Source organism: Augochlora pura, chromosome 8, assembly GCF_028453695.1.
Source record: "Augochlora pura isolate Apur16 chromosome 8, APUR_v2.2.1, whole genome shotgun sequence".
NCBI classification, from domain to species: domain Eukaryota; kingdom Metazoa; phylum Arthropoda; class Insecta; order Hymenoptera; family Halictidae; genus Augochlora; species Augochlora pura.
Window position 1 is genome coordinate 6489235 of NC_135779.1, and position 13660 is coordinate 6502894.

Here is a 13660-nt window from a genome sequence, read left to right on the forward strand (position 1 = left end):
GAACAATAGCTGTTACTTTGACTCATTTCTCAGACATAATTAATTTATTACCAAGCTATTAATTTATTACTCAGCTATTAATTTATTACTCAGCTATTAATATATTACTCGGCCATTAATTTATTACTCAGCCATATCCGATCTTTCTATTCGTAAATAAAACAAAGCTTCATATATCTTGTTCAATAAATAAGAAGTTAACCCTTTGCACCGTAGCCGATTCTCATGAAAAAGTGAGAGAGGCGCGAGAGAAGGGTGCACCGCGGCGTGAAAGTAGCACGGCGACCAAATGCGGCGAGATCCTTCGGCGTGCACGGTCGGACAGAGAACGGCTTGCCTGCAAAGGCGTGCTCTCGGCGGACATAGCGGTGAAGCCGACGATGTCGCTGAAGTAAATGGTAACGGAGTCGAAGCTCTCCGCCTCGACTTTGTGGCCCCGTTTCAGCTGCTCGGCGACGTACCGCGGCAGCATCTCGTAGAGCAGAGCGTCTGAAATAGGCAAGAAACGTCGTTGTGGAAACAGAAAACAAAAGACGAGAGAGGGGGGGGACACCGAATCGAATGAAAACGATGGAAGAACATTAGGCGACCTGTTTTCTTCTTCTCCTCGGTGAGCTGGTCGGTCCGTTCGTCAACAAGGGCTTCCAAATTGTTTGCGTACTTCTCCATCATTGCCATCATGTTGTCGAAGATGTTCGGCTTCCTGGAATATAATTTTACATTTTTTAAGAAATAGAGAAATTGAAGCGAAATTTAATTGACGAGGGTTTCAAGTACTCACATCCCCTTTCGCAACGGTCTTAATTTGTTTCTGATGATCTTGAAGTCCGGCCGGATCTCCGGGTCTTCGGACCAGCACTCTATTAAACAGTCTCTGACGAAATGGAAACAGTTCTCGAGCTGATCCAACGGCGGTCTGCGTTGATCGAAGGAAAACAGAGTTGCTGAAGGGTTGGCAAAGTTTTAATCCGGCGATTACGTTACCTGAATGGTTCCGTGGCCGGGTCCCTGGCGATCACTTTCTTTAGGATCTCCGAGTCGGAGATATCCGAGATCCCGTAGGGGCCGTGACGGCCTTGCAGCTCGTACAAGACGATCGCGAATGAATAGACGTCTCCTCTTTGATAGTCCCGGGCGGTTGGTATCTGGGTTCGGTTGGATCGCAGAAACTCCGGGGCTCGGTATAGTAAACCTGTGAAATTCGTGTTGGTGAGCAAAACGTTTGTTGTGAAATTGTTGTGGATTATTGCTTTGGGAATTTGATGTCTGCGGATTAATTATTTTTGGGGTGATTGGGGTTGGAAGGTTGTCGTTTGGGAAGTAGTATAGGTAGTAGTATATTCAAGGATTTAGGCACCGTAGCTTTTTTACCTTTAACCCTTTTAGTGCCGATTAAAAAATCATATATACACGAGGCAAATATACAAAATTCGTTTGATATAGTTTGATAAAGTTTCAGAAAGAAATTCCATAGTTTCGTAAAACCTGATAATTATCAAATTTTAAAAAGAACGAGAAATAAGAAATAAAATTATCAAGAAAACAATATTTTTACAAGACTAACCAACAACCACCCATCGTTCAACACTAAGAGGGTTAATTTAATCATTAATTAATACCAAATGAATTCTCGCGACTTTTACCAACACTTTCACATTCAACAATATTTCTAAAATTAAACTTAGTTAATATCCTTCGTCAATGATTCTATATATCGTAGTTCCACGAAGTGTACAATGCATGGGAGAAAGAATTCGGTCTCAAGGCGAACGTACCGTGGTATTTCTTCAAGACGTCGCACGGCTCGCATTCCGCGTCCTTTTTGAACTCGTGCAGCCCGAAATCCGCCAGCTTTACGACCCACCGCGAGTCCACCAGGCAGTTCGACGTACTCAGAGAGCCGTGATATTTGATGACGGACTCGTGCAGATAGATCATGCCCTGAAAAAACCGGTGGAAATACTCGTCTCTCTCGTCAAGTTCGAGGCGCGCGCGCGCGGGGGTTGAAACGTCTCCGATAAAATTCATAAGGGAAGAAAAGCGGTGCGGGGAAGGTTTTCCAGTATTTTTATCGTGGAAGTTGTCAGCGAGCTTTACGCGGATGGGTTTACGACTCGATGGAGAGAGAGAGAGAGAGAGAGAGAGAGATCCCCGTTCGATTCGGCAGAATGAAATTCGCGGGGTCGATTGGAAGTCAAGGAGGGGATATATGCTTACTCGGATGATGTCGCCGACCAGCGACGCCATGAACATGTTATCCAGCTTCATGTCCTCGTTCTCCAGTATGTCCTGCGCGAGAAAATAGAAAGAAACGGAGGAAAATGTTGCCGATGCGGTGCGTGCTTTTATTTAATTAACTCTCGGCGACGGTTTGGTCTGTTTTTAGCCGGGGTATTTAAGTTGCGCTTCCGGCAATTAAATGAAATTAATTGCTGCTGCGTCGAGAATGACGGAGGGGATAATTAGTTTGCTGTAGTTCAAAGATTTTTTAGGAATATCTAGAAATATCCAGAAATATTCAGAGATATCTCAAAATATCCAGAAATATTCAGAAATATTTAAAAATATTCAGAAGAATTCAGAAATATCTAAAAATATTCAGAAAAATTCAAAAATATCGAGAAATATGTTTCACAAAATTTCCAAACGAATGGCCAACAATACGATTGCGAAAATGACCCCGCCGTCCGAGGGTTAATTGCCAGCTATCTTGTTACCTTGAGACTGCCGCGTGCACAATACTCGACCACGATGCAAATGTTCGGCGGATCTGTGCACGCGCCGATGAAGGCGTTCAGGTTGTCGTGTCGCAGGTCACGCATCTTAAAAAAAAGAAAATTCCCATCGATTCACGCCACACGTGTCTCTATCGCCGCGGCCGGAGGAGCTTGCACTCACCACTTTCAGCTCCTTCTTCATCTCGCGCGTAATCTCGATCGATTTCTTCCGAACCTTCTTCACCGCGAATATGCGACCCTTGTAGACGCCGATTTGCGTGTAAATCATCGAGTAGCGAAAGTCCGCGTCCGGGTTAGAGCTGAGAGAGACCTGGCTCGTACGGACGATGGGCTGCGTCATTGGCTGAACAGAAAATCACATATCGTCGCCTGTGATACTCGAGTTCTTTCTTAACCCCTTCGCTGGGGTCAACGCCCGACCGTTTCGAGTGCAACGAATTCCATGGGGGCGGATGGGGTTTGTGTGGTTTTGTGGGAGAAATTAATATTGGGGAAATATGATATTGTGGAGGCATGAGGATTTAATAATATTGCGTCGCCGGTTTTGTTTTATCAAAATTGTTAAGAGAATTATTTTTGGATTTAATATTTTTAGAATTACATTTTTACTGAGCCTCTATTTGTGACAATTTCACAATTCCTATTTCGCTTAAAGTAGTTCAATTATTGCAAGTAGCCTAGTAAAAATTATATTAGCTTTTTAATACTCCCATTGAAATAAAAATAGTGCTCTGACATTTTTGAAATTCTTACAGTGCTCTCGCTGCTTTAAATTCCACTTAATTAGTTTATATCGCAAATACACCTAACTCCCGGTTTATTAATAACACTTTTACTCTATATTTATTACTAAACAAATTACTATTAATAAATTACTAATCGCAAACAAAATCGAATTCTACTAAAGAAAAATTAATTAATTTAGCACTTCACTTTCCAGAGAAAAATCTGTCATTTTAGCGTAACAAAAACAGCGTACATTATACAGCCCACTAAAATCTTTATTTAAAAAATCATGTTTTCCATACCGAGACTTCACGTTCACTAGGCAACGCAGCGAGATGCCGTTTTCCGGCCGATCTGATTAGCTAGGCGATCGCAGAAATTGATTCGAACGCGGAGCAATCGCATCGTTTACATTTTGATAGGAGAATCTTGGTCGCGAGCGTCTTGGAATACGATACGAAAGGGGTGGCGAACGAAAAGGGTGGAGGGACGAACGTGTAGATAGAACGTCGTAGGAAAGTTCCCAAAGGTCCGCGCGTCCCCGCATTTACCTTGGAATTGCATTTGGCGGGCGCCTCGTTGACTATCGGCGCCGACTCGTCCTTCTGCTCCTTGATCTGTATATCTTTGTAGTTCACCTTCCACAGCAGGGAGTCCAGCTCTTGCTCGTACCGCCAGTTCCTGTAGAGCACCAGCAGCACCGCGGCGACGGTCAGAAGAAAACCACCGGCGATCCCGCCGACGATCTCTGCGGTGTGAGCTAGGGAGGGAAACCGAACGATGAGAGGCTACCTTGTCGCGAACGAAAAAATCGATCCCGCGTCGGATCCCGGCCACGCGATCCGATTGTTGTTCGTCTCTCTCTCTCTCTTCTCGCGGGTAGAGAGATCTGGGTCAGAGATGTTCGTCCCCTTCTCTTTTAATTGTACCCCCGATGCGACCGGGCGGCGAGCGTGACGTCGAAATCGGTGCGCCGCAATCGGTTGCGTAATTCGGTAATCGCGGTTACGTGGCCGACATGTACGCGCGCACACGCGTGTGTGTATATTCGATCTCAATTAAAGGAAACGAAAATGGTAACGCGGGAAGGGCGGAGGGCGTTTCCCTTTGACTGATTTGCATATGGAGATTTTGAAGGTCCCGAACGGCTGACGTTTGCCGCCGCGCACTTCTCGGCCGTGAAGCTGCCCCGAGAGAGAGAGAGAAAGCTGACCGGGAGCTGAACTGAGCGAATGGGAACGCTCTTTCACCCCGCAAGACGACATAACCTCGCGCGGAATGCGATCGAGAGATCGCCGTCGCGCGTGTAACCCTCCGCCGAGATCCGACTTTTAAGGAATCGAATGTTGACGCGACAGATTGCTGCTCGAATTCTTTTTGGTCTCACACTTTGCCCTTTTGTTCTCTTAACGCTTTAGCGACCGGCGATTTGGCCGTAAAAATTTAGCTCACTCTTACACCTTCGTTTTGGTTTTATTTATATCTACTTTGGTTTCATTAATTATATTAATTGCGAAGGATATTTGTCAAGAATACGATCGAAGGATGTGAAATTAATTTTTGATCTTTCGCAGCAATCTGAAACGATTTTGTACGGGTTAAGGGATCGCTGGTACGTACACGTGCATTTTTCGCCATGGTAGCCGCAATGAGGCTCCGCGATTGGTGGTCCACCGCCGACCCAGGAGATCTCTCTTGTTAATCGAAGTTTCTGGAACAAGAGAAAATCAAGAGAAGCTCCAAAGACTTGCCCGACCGCTGAAAATCGCTGCTACTTTGTATACGAAAGAATTCGGTGAAAATCTGAATTTTAAATGACCATAAGCTGACATTTTGCACTTAGAAAACATTTATATTATTATAAAACAGCAGTATATTTTATATAAATCCATAGCTACTCATTTTTTTTAAACTAAGAGAATTATTGAATTTTTCCAAAAGCCTAGTAACCGTAACCCTCAGTGGACCATAACTTTTACAATCAAACAAGGTAGCAGAACAAGGCGATTTTCTCAGATGTGTCGATTGTCTTGTATACAAATTAATTTTAATTTCTAAATAATACAAATATAATATAGACTGGCCCCTCGTCCGCAAAGGATTAATTTTACGTAAAAAATAGTTCCAGCTATTAAAAACCAAGCATCTTACCGGCAGGTTGGTGCCATTTTCCTTGCCGATGAAGTTCGCAATGGGATACAAGCCGTGTCCTTTCTCCGGCCGATTGTCCATCGCAATCAGAGTGTAATTGCCTTCCGCGTCGCCGTTTTCGTCCATGTAAACCGTGTACCTGGGACAGACAATGCACCTCGTAACAGGCGTCGCAAGGCGCGTTAAACCCCGTCGCGAATTACGGAACGTTGTTCTTCGCCGCGTTCCGTTCGATAATTGACACCGCAGGACGAGGCGACAGAACATTGCATAACGCGGGCGGCATCGATCGCGGGGAAGGACACCGCGCGGGCAGGATCGCGCATCGATCCGACTACTCGCGGCCGTTAGCATCGCGGGACGATCGTAAACGTTCGCCGGAAATTTATAGAACGATCCTTTATACGGACAATTAACCTGCTCGAAATTGTGGCGGAACGCGTTACCGTAAGTCCGGGATCCGCAAGCGGAATTGACCGATTTTTCCCCGAAAGGAAAGCTCGAGATCGGCTCGCGCCACTCGCGATCATAATTCATCCCCTAATCGCTCGATTCGAGGATTTAGATTCGAGACTGTCCCGAGCCGTAATTCGTCCCCTAATCACTCGACTCGAAAAGTTTTCGCGCGGAAATGCGCGACCGATGTGTCGCGTTAATTTCGAAATCGGTTCCAGCGTCTTCGTCGCGTAATTTTCCCTCGCGACTATCTCTCGCAATAATTCATCCCCTAATCACTCGACACGAAAAGTTTTGCGCGTACAAATACACGAGCGATGCGTCGCGTTAATTTACGGAATCGGCTCGCGCGTCTTCGTCGCGCAATTTTCCCACGCGATTATCTCGCGACTATCTCGCGACCCATAATTCATCCCCTAATCACTCGACTCGACGAGTTTCCGCGCGGAGATACAGCAGCGACGCGTCGCGCGTCGCTTCCGTTCTCGTCGACCTCGTCGCGACGTCTCAGCGAGAATTATCGTCTCGTTTCGAAAGTTTTTACTTTGATCGATGCCGCCGCGATGCGTCTTACCCGTCTCCGCGTTATCCGTTTCCCGTCGATGTTTTTTGCGCAACAGTTCTCGTTCTTTGTTCGGCGATATAATGGTGCTTCGTTGTCACTGTCCGCGACGCGGTAATGCTACGGGAATTAGATATTGTGGTGGTCGCGTAATTATAGGAATGTGTTTCCCTTAGACGAGTATTTTATACGAATTCTTCTAATTTGTGGATTTTTGTTAATTATTTATTCGATCAATTGGAGAAATTCTTTGATTGAGCAGTTTAAAAAAATTCGAAGGTTTATGTTCTAGGCGACACTTTATATTCTATTATTTGCAGTTAAATTCATTAGTATCTTTACTTTATGAATTTCTATACGAATTACTTCTTATTTGAATGCAATTTTATTGGAATGATTTTTTATACGAATTAATTCTTGCTCGAATAAAATTTTATTCCAATGAATTCTTATACAAAATAAATTCTAATTCGAGGAGAATTCTATCCGAATTATTTCTTATACGATTAAATTCAATTGATTTCCATTCGATTAACTTTCTATTCAAATTAATTTCTGTTCGACTAAATTCTCATTTGAATTAATTTCGATTTTATTAAATTCTTATTGGAACGATTTCTTATACGAATGAGATTTAATTCCAATGAATTCTTAAACGAATAAATTCTTATTCAAATGAATTTCTATTCGATTAATTCTATTCAATTAATTTCTATTAAATTCTTGTTCAATTAATACCTTGTTGTACGAATAAACTCCAACTCGAATAAAACCCGAAACAAATCAAATAACTCGGCTCAACCGTGTTCCACTCCTCCATAAATTCTAGATTTCCTCTGTAGATTGTAAATCGAGGCATTAACTCGAGTCTCTAGAATTAGGATCGACTTTCCGGCTCGTACCGATCCTGCCTTATCTGAGGATAATCTGAAAAATAGCAGACAAGAGGGGTCTCGCTCCCCCTCCCGTCTTCCCGTACGTACCCCATGGCGCTGTGGTAATTGACGCCGTAAAGCCTCGCCACCATCTCTACGCCGTTGCGGGGATCGCGATCGTCGTCCAGAGCTTTCAGCAACGACCTGGCGTAGAGATGCACCGCGTCGTACAGATACGCCGTCTCCGGCACGATCTGCCTTATAACACGAAAAAAAAATCAAGGGATTACGTTTGAAAATTGAGCACCGACTTTCCCGCGCCCCGATCCTGATCGAGCGGTCCCCCGCGCGCAAGCGATCGGATTGAAATCCCGGGACGCGGAAAGATCGGCCGGCGGATAAAGCGTTCGTTCCTCCAGCGAGACGTAAGGGAAGAATCGAGCGGAAATTTGTATCGAGCGGAAAACGGGACGGATGGCTTTCCACGCGTGCCTCGAAATTCGCTCGTTCGAACTTTCTTGCGACCGTCGGCTAATAATTTTATTTATGGAAGAAACACTGCCTTAGAGTCGTGCAAATTGCTATTATTAATTAATAGCAGTAGTTCGAGTTAATTGATAATTATATTGCAATTTGTAAATCGGATTTGCGTTCGATTTAAATTACGAGGTAATTCAGTAAGAAATAGATTGTATTGCTCTGAATAATTTATTTCGATTGATGTAAGTAATAAGAAATTATTGTTAGCTTCTATTTAAACTTCTTAGTAATTAAAGTAATTTTCTATTTGAATTGTATTCGCGCTTGAAATAACTATCGATTGAATTAACTTTGAATTATGTGGATGAATTACGATTTAATTGAAGTACAGTGTACCTGAATTACAATACGCTTGAATTACAATGTAATTGAAACGCGATGCACTTGAATTACAATGCAATTCAAATATAATTTACCTGAAATACGCTATACTATTTAAATTATATTGTAATTCAATTAGAATACAATATATTCGAATTATGATATAATTGAAATACAATATACTCGAATAACAATATAACTGAAACACAATATAATTAAAATACAATATACTCAAACAACTCTCGACTTTCGTTAAAAATCCGTGTCCAAGACATTGCAATAGTCACCTGAACTGTTCCGCCCATTTTCTGCGCCGGGTTGCTGAAGTTGAAGGGCGGTTTCTCCCGGTAGACGTGGACCAGCTGGGTGAAGTTCGCCGAGTAGATCGGCGCGGATGCGACCACGCTGAAGTAGCTTCGGTACGCTTTCAGTATGGACGACTGCATAGGCGCGCCCCACACGTCGCGGAAGTACTTATTCGGATCGTTGTCATCGTACTGTGCGATGTCGACGCCGACGACCCAATACTTTCCTGTCGAGACAATGAGAATGCTCTTATTCGTCGATCGATGACAGTTTAATGTTGTTCACAAAATAGTTAGGGAACCAGTGGCGAAATTAATTATTTAAAGACTGTTCGCGGAGGGTTGCCTGATCATTTTTACTATTCAGAACGCTTGTATATTATTGAGAGATTATTGTTGTAACCCTCTGTTAAAAATTTGATTCAAACTCTTCAATCTATATTTATAATATCGCGATGCTATTATTACAAATTTTATTTTAGATATAACGTCAGGTATACGTGCCTGATTACGTTACAGCAGATTTATACCTTGTTCCAAGAGCTTCTTCTCGTCCAGAGCTATCAAGAGACCTATGTGCTCGTAATAGTCGCCTAGGATCACGTAAACTGGAACAGAACGCGACGATATGTTTTCGGTAAGTCCACAGGGATTCCGTTTCCGATTAGGCTCGCCTTTCGCCTAATCTATGCATTAATATTAATTATTCCTCATATTTACAGTAGCAATACTGCTTAGAATAAAAAGAAATAAATAAAAACATCTTAAATCAGAGAAATTCGGTCTTTTAATCACTGAAATATATTTTCAGAAAAATGCGATAAAATCTACCATAGCCAAAGAATTGATATAATACACAAATTAACAAAATTAATGGAAACGACTCATATACGAGCAGAGCCTAATTTTAAACAATTCCAAAGCGGCAAGAGTACACCGGATTTGCGTAACAATCGCCAACAGGTTTTAGAAAATATTCCGGGCTATATTTAGAAGCCGGATGAAACCGAAATAGCCGGCGTTAATCAATGGGGTGAATTAGGGCTGGTATCTATTCGCCGCGCGTCGCATTCCGGGCCCCCGTGTGTGTCTCGTGGCATGCGGGCCTATCGCCGCGCGGGCCGGCGTAGAATTAAAATGCGGGTAAGCCTGTTTCGCGAGGCGACACGCGTGAAACGTGATTGGGGAAAAGTGCCTCTCCTTGTTTCGGGATCGTTTCACCGTTATCGCGATCATCGTAAATTAAGAAGAAACGAGGTTGCCGTGATTCGTTCGGGAAAACGGTGTCTCTCTCTCTCTCTTTCTCTCCTTCTTTCTCTTCTTTTTTCTGTTTCGCAAGGAAACGGATATTAACCCCTTGCACTATAACAACGAGTCATATTATACATAAATATTAATTTCTTCTGCATCGAAATCAAATTGAATTTGTCTATTATTAGTAATTCAATAATCCAAATTGAGTTCGTCTATTATTAATAATTCAATAATCCAAATTGAATTTGTCTATTATTAATAATTCAATAATCCAAATTGAATTTGTCTATTATTAATAATTCAACAATCCAAATTGAGTTTGTCTATTATTAATAATTCAATAATTCAAATTGAATTATTTTCAATTATTATCAAATTGAATCATTAAAGTCTAGAAACGGAAGTAAATGAAGACAGTGCAAGAAACAAAAATCACATCTGGTCCTATTAAAGAAAATATTAGTTTAATGCTAATCATCGCAACGTGAAAGGAGTTGTAGCGCAAAGGGGTTAACGAGATACTCACTGCGCGTCTCCAGATACGTCTCGCTGACGATATCGTGGAACGGATTCGACGTGTAGCCGTCGAAGTACGGCTCCTGCCAGGAACGCAGGAAGTTCACCGTGATGCCGGCCGCGTCGAACGCCGACAGTATCGTCTGCGCCACCGTCGACATCTTGTTGAACTCGTAACGCGACGAGTTCATGTACATGAACGTCACCTGGAAGTTCAAGCAATCACGCGAATTTGATTACATGTCTCAAATATTATGATATCATAGTGTACTACAATTCGATTGCTGAGCTTTAGGCAAAACTCGTCTGCATGAATATATTTTCCAATTTCATTTATAATAATAAATAATCAAATTTATTTTTTCAAGCTCTTTAGGTAAATTATTAATCGAGGAAATAGGAGAAAGAACGAATGTATGTATAATGTCAATTAATTAGTCGCTAAGGTACTGTCTTGTTGCTGTAGTTTAAGGAGTTAAGTTACTTAACATATAATAGCTGTTAGACAATTAAACAGGAGACTGTAGCTTAATTTTGATCGCCAAGTATCCCGAAAAAGAAGAAGAATTCTTGAAGCGTTATTGGTCAAGCAATATTTTAGGAACGAAAGTCAATCGATCATTTCGATCCATATTTTCAAGAACGTGGAACCTTATAGACAATTAACGATGTTACAAGATGTTAATTGCGCAACGCTATATTCACTCACTTTGGTCCAGTTGAACGCCAACAGCACGGAGACGACCGATTTGGAGATCTGCGTGTCCGGCGGCCTGGTCCTCGCGAACGTCGGATATTCCTTCTTGTCGGAGGACGCGCGGTGCGTGCAAAACTAGAAGCAAACGATATCGTGCAGTCGCGACCTGGATGCGGCCCGCGGTTCTCTCTACTATATTATACGGAGCGATAGTTATTGCCAGGTCGGAATCCAGGTGAGCGCGGCCGCCAGGTAGAGAGATAAATGTGCGAGCGGACTCRAATTTGCATTCGGTTTCTAGGCTGCTCTGTTGCAAGTATTCAGAGACGGTAAGGACACGTGATCGCCGATGGCCKAACGCGAAATCGAACGAAACGACGACGGAAGGGTTTGTCCGGATTTCACAATTTCTCTACAATTGTGATMATTTATAAATAATCTTTTAACAAGATATAGAAATTTTCAGTGTTGTCTTAGAGTCACAATTCGAGTGCAAAGGGTTGASCCTTGACAATCAGAGCCATATTAACTCGAAATCCAACGTATTATACTTATAACTTATAGCGTTTCCATTTTACATAACCTGTCGCATTTCACACACTATAGAATTGAATTTTGCCACTCGTGYAACTGTTAAAAAATTCTTAACAATTCTTGAATGTCAGTGAACTTGATACAAAATTATTTTGAAGCCTTARCAATTATTTTGAAACCTAAAAAATGATTTTAAACCCTTAAAAATTATTTGAAGCCTTAAAGATTATTTTGAAACCTAAAAAGTGATTTTAAACCCTTAAAAATTATTTGAAGCCTTAAAGATTATTTTGAAACCTAAAAARTGATTTTAAACCCTTAAAAATTATTTGAAGCCTTAAAAATTATTTTGAAACCTAAAAAATGATTTTAAACCCTTAAAAATTATTTGAAGCCTTAAAAATGATTTGAAGCCTTAAAAATTATTTTGAAATCTTAAAAATGATTTCGAAACCTCAAAAATTATCTTGCAACCTTAAAAATTATTTTGAAGCCTTAACATTTATTTCAAGCCTTAAAGTCGTCACTCRATTAAAGGGTTAATTTCAGGAGTCCATCCAACAAAGTACTCRTTCGACGGGTCGTAAAACGGTGCACCTATACTTTCGACGGCCCAATACCGTCTCGTTGGAAACAGTTCAATGATCCGGATAATTTCCCCGAGAAGACGGACGGTTTCTTTTCCCTCCCGTTTCCCGGCGCGCTTCTTCCGCGGCAGCTGCGAGATTAAAAGAAATCTAATGAATTACGCGCGGGAATAGCTTCGTCGGTCTCTAGACCACGATGCCTCTCTCGTTTCTCTCCCGGCTCTCTTTCGCGTCAATTACCGGCCTTTTTCCTCGAACGCCATTCTTCAGAACGCCGTCGCGCGTCACTCGCCACCGCTGCACCCTCGAATTCCCTCGTAAGTCTTTCCGAGCTGCGAAAGACAACTTACAAAACGATAAGGCAGTTTCTTTACGTTGCTTGGGTAGTTGGAAGAAATTCTTTTGTTGGGCACCTTTAGGCACCGTTAGACACCGTTAGGCTATTTTTACTCGAGCTAGTTTAACGACGTTATCAATTTATTATTGCAGGCGTTTGTTATTTTAGGCGTTTGTTATCGTGGGGTTTATTACTCGAAGCGTTTATTATTTCAAGTTTTTTCCTAATTACGAAGAGCAGAAGGGTTCAGGAGGTTAAATCAATGGCTTTTGAAGAAAGATATGCAGTTCTATGTACTCGCTTAAAAATTCGATATTTCATATGCAACAACCTAATAATATCCACTCGCAGCTGAAACTTTCTAAAGCTGAGCGATAATCCTTGAATAACAATCTCGAAGGCAAAAGCGGCGATAAAACGCTGCAATTCGCTCTTAACCCTTCTCTCTCTCTCTCTCTCTCTCTCTCTTTAAGTAAAACAGCAAAGAGGCGATTTCGCAATCCGGCCTCGAACTAAAACTAAAATCGCTGTGGCAAAGAGGAATTTTCGGAAAAATGCGACGCGAACGAGTCGGACGCCGAAGAATCTCTCGAACGGCTCGCGGCTAATGAGCCGGCGTCGGTTTTTCAGTCGGCCGCGGCGCGGTCCGGAAAACGGGCAGAGAATCCCCGGGATGCGCGCCGGGTAGAGCTAATAGATAAAGGCGTTCGCGGGCAAACGACGGCGTTGAATGGGTTAAACGTGTCGTAACCTCGGCCGGCGGCGCATTCGTATTCCTCGGTGGTCGGCGAATAATTTATTTGCCCGGTTGGCCCGGCGCTCTCGGGAGCTTAAACCGCGCATTGCACCGCCAGATCACGTCGGGGAACAAGCGAAAAAACGATCGCGGCGAAACACCGACGCGCCGGGACCCGCGCTCGTGGGCTATTACGTGGAGATAACCGTGGTTCGCTCGGCTGCGACGGCGAAGGCGACGGCTGCGAATGGGTCGACGGTGCCCGAACGATTCGTGGATTTCGAACTGTTCGACGATTCCGAAGGGTTCGCGGATTCTCGTTTTC

The 13660-nt window shown here is 42.8% G+C and overlaps 1 protein-coding gene across 1 annotated transcript in view; it reads right to left on the minus strand.

Annotated features, from left to right (window-relative positions):
• Positions 1 to 104: 104 nt before the first annotated feature.
• Positions 105 to 13660, minus strand: part of LOC144474446 (guanylate cyclase 32E) — a 35500-nt gene continuing 21944 nt past the window's right edge. The window contains exons 4-20 of the mRNA XM_078189290.1: positions 11154 to 11276; positions 10455 to 10650; positions 9205 to 9282; positions 8657 to 8901; positions 7617 to 7762; positions 5616 to 5754; positions 5085 to 5175; positions 4016 to 4224; positions 2899 to 3081; positions 2718 to 2822; positions 2218 to 2289; positions 1776 to 1941; positions 985 to 1192; positions 782 to 916; positions 591 to 703; positions 338 to 489; positions 105 to 146 (exon numbers count right to left, since the gene is read on the minus strand). Coding sequence (XP_078045416.1) covers positions 105 to 146; positions 338 to 489; positions 591 to 703; positions 782 to 916; positions 985 to 1192; positions 1776 to 1941; positions 2218 to 2289; positions 2718 to 2822; positions 2899 to 3081; positions 4016 to 4224; positions 5085 to 5175; positions 5616 to 5754; positions 7617 to 7762; positions 8657 to 8901; positions 9205 to 9282; positions 10455 to 10650; positions 11154 to 11276 — 2403 coding nt within the window. The remainder of the gene's footprint in view (positions 147 to 337; positions 490 to 590; positions 704 to 781; positions 917 to 984; positions 1193 to 1775; positions 1942 to 2217; positions 2290 to 2717; positions 2823 to 2898; positions 3082 to 4015; positions 4225 to 5084; positions 5176 to 5615; positions 5755 to 7616; positions 7763 to 8656; positions 8902 to 9204; positions 9283 to 10454; positions 10651 to 11153; positions 11277 to 13660) is intronic.